At 49.3% G+C, this 6,623-nt stretch overlaps 1 protein-coding gene across 2 annotated transcripts in view; it reads right to left on the reverse strand.

Moving 5' to 3' along the window:
- The window catches only part of LOC123503509, a 4,098-nt gene extending 2,115 nt beyond the window's left edge, over window positions 1-1,983 (reverse strand). Inside the window, exons 1-2 of one of the 2 annotated variants that reach the window (XR_006674489.1) lie at window positions 1,325-1,983; window positions 221-334 (exon numbers count right to left, since the gene is read on the reverse strand). Coding sequence is in view for 1 of the 2 variants with exons in the window: in XM_045253348.1 (XP_045109283.1) it covers window positions 1,325-1,726 (402 nt within the window). In the remaining variant the exon portion in view is untranslated. The remainder of the gene's footprint in view (window positions 1-220; window positions 335-1,324) is intronic. The other variant, XM_045253348.1, reaches the window with a different exon arrangement.
- Between the last annotated feature and the right edge of the window lie 4,640 nt (window positions 1,984-6,623).

Genomic DNA, 6,623 nt, shown 5'->3' on the forward strand with positions numbered 1-6,623 from the left:
CGAAACGAGAACAAGGAGAGGAGAGGACACGACACGAGACGAGAACGAGGAGAGGAGACGAGAGAGAGAGAGGAGACGAAACGACACGAGAGACGAAACGAGACGAGAGACGAGACGAGATAAGAGAGAGAGAGAGACGAGAGAGAGAGAGAGAGAGAGAGAGAGAGAGAGAGAGAGAGAGAGAGAGAGAGAGAGAGCACCATCACCACCACACCACCACCTTGCTGAGTGCTGACGCTGGTCTCATCATTGCTTCACCCAGCAGGAACGCTCACTGTGCTTCACTTGTGACACCACCACACATTTCATCAACCTCCTGCCACCCATAACTCCTCTGCAACATGCAATACAATTGTCTTTATAGGTAACACACACACACACACACACACACACACACACACACACTATTTGATAAATGTTTGTTTCAATGTGCATAGTGTGTGGCCAGCCAGACGCGTCCTGACATTGTATGGTGATGTGAAGGTGTGGTGTTGGCGGCTCAGGCTACATGTCTTGAAGTGACGCTTGGCAACTCAAGGCGAGTGAGTCCATCATGGCGGACACTCCAAGACGTTGTCATCGCAAATCCTGTACCTGATAGTGCTGCCCATCTCTCCAGGCGTCCCAACAACAAACTTTGACTTGACGTTAGGCTAATGAAAAATACTGAAAACTGTTCACTAGGAATTATAAGTCAATCATCTCATGTTTACTATCGTAGTGTTTTTAGTGCTCCTCGATCTGCCTACCTCTCCATCTATCTGTTTGTTTATCCAACTGTCCATTTACATATCTATCATCCCATCAAAATACCCGCTTATCTATCTATCTATCTTCACACAAGCATGTAAATACCACCACCACCACCACCACCACCACCACACACACACACACACACACACACAGAGAGAGAGAGAGAGAGAGAGAGAGAGAGAGAGAGAGAGTGTGTGTAATTCACTGTTTGATCTGCTGCAGTCTATGACGAGACAGCCAGACGTTACCCTACGGAAAGAGCTCAGAGCTCATTATTTCCGATCTTGGGATAGGTCTGAGACCAGGCACACACCACACACCGGGACAACAAGGTCACAACTCCTCGATTTACATCCCGTACCTACTCACTGCTAGGTGAACAGGGCTACACGTAAAAGGAGACACACCCAAATATCTCCACCCGGCCGGGGAATCGAACCCCGGTCATCTGGCTTGTGAAGCCAGCGCTATAACCACTGAGCTACCGGGCCGTGTGTGTGTGTGTGTGTGTGTGTGTGTGTGTGTGTGTGTGTGTGTGTACTGCAGTCGCGCGTGGGTGGAGAGTACTGACCTGTGGCTGTATGTGCGCGGCAGGAAGGAATTCCGGAACACCTTGCATGGGGCGCTGGAGTCCTAGGTGGGCGTGACGCGGGGCTGGGCGGTGCCTCAATGTCCTTCTCAAGGCGGTCAGCCAGCGAGAGCAGCGACACATCCTTGTTGAGTCCTGCTGCTGCGCATGGGCACTGCGGAGTATGCGTTCTCCGCGGGATTCTTGTAGTCGTGATCGTTGAGGTGATGGTGGTGGAGGTGGGTGTCGTGTGGGTGATGCAAGGGGGGGAGGTGGTGGCACGGTGTTGAAGGGTTTCTTGATGGGGAAGTTTAGGAGTAGATCATGTGGTGATCCAGACACTGTTGACGGCGCCCACAGCGTTGTGCACCATGTTCTGCTCGTTCTGACGCCGCGCCTCCTCATCCCGACACGGGCAGTCACGTACGCGTTTCCGCTTCATGCACACGATCACCAACACCAATTCCAACACCAGCACGGGCATAGCGGTGCTGAACACCACCACTAGCACCTCCTGGCCTGCCGACATGGCCTTCGCCTCAGGGCTTGGTCGCGCCACGCTGCCCACCACTACCGTGACAATGCTGCCCGCCCATGCTGTGCCGGCAGGAGCAGTGGTAACCCACAGCCAGTTCCGCCGCCTCCTGGTAGTAGATGGCGTTAGGCCCTGACACCACTTCAGGCAACTGCAACACCACAAAACACACTGTCAGGAACACAGCGCATACACACACCTCCACACCGCCCCCACACACACACACCCCGTAGTGTAGTGGTTAGCACACTCGACTCACAATCGAGAGTCCGGGTTCGAATCCCAGGAAGCGGCGAGGCAAATGGGCAAGCCTCTTAAGGTGTAGCCCCTGTTCACCTAGCAGTAAATAGGTACGGGATGTAACTCGAGGGGTTGTGGCCTCGCTTTCCCGGTGTGTGGAATGTGGTGTGGTCTCAGTCCTACCCGAAGATCGGTCTATGAGCTTTGAGCTCGCTCCGTAATGGTGAAGACTGGCTGGGTGACCAGCAGCGACCGAGGTGAATTACACACACACACACACACACACACACACACACACACACACACACACACACACACACCACTCTAGTTCACGCCCCCTCACCTCCCACTACGTCATCTGGACACCCTCCCGTAGGTGTACTCAAACTAAGAACAACCCCCTAGTGTGTGTGTGTGTGTGTGTGTGTGTGTGTGTGTGTGTGTGCATGGGAGTAGGCCTAACACCACCGCTATCACCTAACACGTGACTACTTCCACTACTACCAAATTAACTGTTGTCTCCTTCACCAAGAAAAGATGAGATTCTGATACCACTAACCACCACCACCACCACCACTCAGCACACCACACACGAGGAAAACCAGCAATACAAACCTATTGCCAAACAACGCTCTGTACAAAGCATTCCTCACCTGGACAAACACACTGGCACATCCCTGGAAAACAACAACATTTATGTCAAGGGTGAGCGCCACTTGGTCGCTCGCTTGGCGCCAAAACACACCCAACCAATCAAAACGATCTTCAATATTAACCATCAATTTTGTCAATGTCCACGGTCACAAAGAACAACGAGGTGACGGAGTGATGTCACCATTGCAACAAATGGAATGACACGATACACATTTATACAGTGTATCATAATGGCCTCATAATTCACGACCTCTTTCATATTTGTTTGACTCTCTTCAATGACTTTACTGCTAAATTGTCATTAATTAATTTTCCTCCAGTGTTAGGAATGTTCCTTTACCACCTCAGACACACTTATCACGCCCACACCCACCCACGCCCAACACAGCCTACCCATTACCTCATATACGCTAACCACCACCCACTAGGGCGCCAAACACCACATGAACACGCGCACACACGTCCACGCCCATCATAGCCTACCACTACCTTCTAGAATGTGTGTGTGTGTGTGTGTGTGTGTGTGTGTGTGTGTGTGTGTGTGTGTGTGTGTGTGTGTCTGTCTGTCTCTGTCTCGTCTCGTCTCGTCTCGTCTCGTCTCGTCTCGTCTCGCTCTCTCTCTCTCTGATGGCCTTAGTAAAGAAATTACTGAGAAATGTGTGACTTCTCCTTTAAAACATTGCATTTTGTGTGGCTTGTATCTCTGTCAAGGTCAACAAGCCCGCGGGAGTAACACTAATAATAATGGCAATACTACTACTACTACTACTAATAATAATAATAATAATAACAACAACAATAACACTAACAATAACAATAACAGTAACAACCAGAGGGTATCATGACGCTCTAAATGGCTTCTGACCACAGGATGAGATTATTATCTCTGTTATTATAATAGTAATAGTCATTATAATTATTATTTATATTATTATTGTTGTTGTTAATATTATCATTACTCAACATGCAGGCAATACAATACTCAATGAGTTAGTGAAGCAAGGCCTAAAATGGTGTGGATAAGTGCAGTGTATCGCGAGGCAAGTGTGTGGTGAGTTGTGAGGTGGATGGCATGAACCAGCATGGGGAAACACTCACGCCAAGGGAACAATTAGCAAGGTGAATCACTAAACACAACAACAATGAAAGGTACTTCAACATGAATCAATGGCTCCACTTACACTGGTGACACCTGCAATCAAGGTGACTGACTAGCGGTGATGGTGACACAGTGACACACACACACACACACACACACACACACACACACACACACACACACACACACACGCAACGCTGGCAAGCTAAGTCATCCACGGCGTAGTGTAATAATGCACATGTTATTTCAAAGTTAGGCAGCTTCCCCTTATGTTATCAACCGTGGAACACTTGCACACCGTTTCATTAGTATTGTATCCCAGCAAAGTGGCTCCGATGCACGCTATTAATGATGTGGCACTGTTATGAGGCACAGGTGACGAGAGACGTGGTGCGAGTGGCTGTCCAAACACCATTACACCGTCACTCTGTCGTGGCCAAGTTAGCGCCGAGGAGTGACGGTCAGGGCAGCCACTGTTATGTGGAAGAGGCGGACACTGAAACGATTCGCTCACTGGACCCACGACACACTCAAATCTTGCACTCATTTTCTTTTCCTACACGTTGTGTTGTGGTACACACACAATGGAAACCCAATGCTCCTCTACAAAAAACACAAAATGAAGGTTTAGCCGCGCGCACCCCATATAAGTATAATGTGTGTGTGTGTGTGTGTGTGTGTGTGTGTGTGTAATTCACCTCGGTCGCTGCTGGTCACCCAGCCAGTCTTCCATTACGGAGCGAGCTCAGAGCTCATAGACCGATCTTCGGGTAGGACTGAGACCACAACACACTCCACACACCGGAAAGCGAAGCCACAACCCCTCAAGTTGCATCCCGTACCTATTTACTTTCTAACTCCTCTCGAGATTTCTGGCATCTAGCCAATAATATCTCTAACAACTTTACTTCTTCGTCTTTCCTCCTTTACTTCATCCAGATGGCTCTACAGCTGTCTCTTCTTTTCTAAAGCTGAACTCTTCGCTCAAACCTTTGCTACCAACTCAACTTTGGATGATTCTGGGCATATTCCTCCTACTCCTCCACCCTCTGACTACTTCATCCCTAAAATTAAAATTCTTTATAAAGACGTTTTCCTGGCCTCTCTGGCCTTGATTCTCGGAAGGCTTACGGTCCGGATGGAGTCCCTCCTGTTGTTCTCAAAACTGTGCTTCCGAACTCGCTCACTGCCTGGTCAAACTCTTTCATCTGTGTCTCTCTACTTCTATTTATCCTTCTTGCTGGAAGTTTGCTCACATTCAACCTGTCCCTAAAAAGGTGACCACTCCAATCCTTCTAACTACCGCCCTATAGCTTTGATTTCCTGCCTTTCTAAAGCCTTTGAGTCTATCCTTAATAGGAAGATAATGAGGCATCTATCAGCTCACAACCTTCTCTCTGATTGCCAGTATGGTTTCCGTAAAGGCAGATCTACTGGTGATCTTCTTACTTTCCTAACTGAATCTTGGTCATCCTCTTTTAGGGACTTCGGTGAAACCTTTGCTGTCGGCCTTGACATATCGAAAGCCTTCGATAGAGTCTGGCACAAATCTTTAATTTCTAAACTACCCTCCTACGGATTCTATCCTTCTCTCTGTACCTTCATCTCCAGTTTCCTTTCCGATCGTTCTATTGCTGCTGTAGTAGACGGTCACTGTTCTTCCCTGAAACTATCAACAGTGGTGTTCCACAGGGTTCTGTCCTATCACCCACTCTCTTTCTATTATTCATCAATGATCTCCTAAATCTGACTCAATGCCCTATCCACTCCTATGCTGATGATACCACCCTGCATTATTCAACAGCGTTCAACAGACGCCCAACCCAACAACAATTAAATGACTCAAGGCGAGATGTGGTAGATGAAAAGGGCCACACATTAAGAGGCTTGCCCATTTGCCTCGCCGCGCCGTCTGGCTCGAACCCGAACCTCTCGATTATGAGTCGAGCGAGTTAACCAGTATCTTCACTCCTTCACCACCACACTGGTGTGTGTGTGTGTGTGTGTGTGTGTGTGTGTGTTTGAGTGCCCTTGTGTGTGAGTGCGTGAGTGCATTTGCCTCGTGCGCACACACACACACACACACACACACACACACCACAAGCGTGTGTGTGTGTGCGCTCGCCAATGCAAGCGTGACACACACACGCGCTCGCAAGGAATCACACCTACACACACACTCACACATCACACACACACACACACACACACACACAGGCAATCAAAATCAAATACGCACGAATACACGCATGCAAGCAAACACTCACGCGCGCAGTATCGCAGGAACGCGCGTGCATAGACACACAAACTCAGGCAAGCATGAATGCACGCATGAACGCACGCCAAACACATGCACGCACACACACGCACACAAAATTCACACACACACACACACAATTATGCAACCACACTTATACTTGCACGCACGCGCACACGAACGCATACAGGCATGTGCACACGCATGAACGTACATACACTTGCACGTACTCCTGCGCGCGCGCACACACACACACACACACACACACACACACACACACACACACACACACACATACATGAAAGCACGCATGGACACGTTTTCACACGCACGCACGCACATCTACGCACGCATTCACACACCCACCTACCACCCACACACACACACACACACACACACACACACACACGCATGCAGCACGGATGCTCACGCACGGACGCACGCACACACACTGAAGCACCCATGCACACACACACACACACGCACGCACGCACACTCACACACGCACGCACACACA

Source organism: Portunus trituberculatus, chromosome 14, assembly GCF_017591435.1.
Source record: "Portunus trituberculatus isolate SZX2019 chromosome 14, ASM1759143v1, whole genome shotgun sequence".
NCBI lineage: Eukaryota > Metazoa > Arthropoda > Malacostraca > Decapoda > Portunidae > Portunus > Portunus trituberculatus.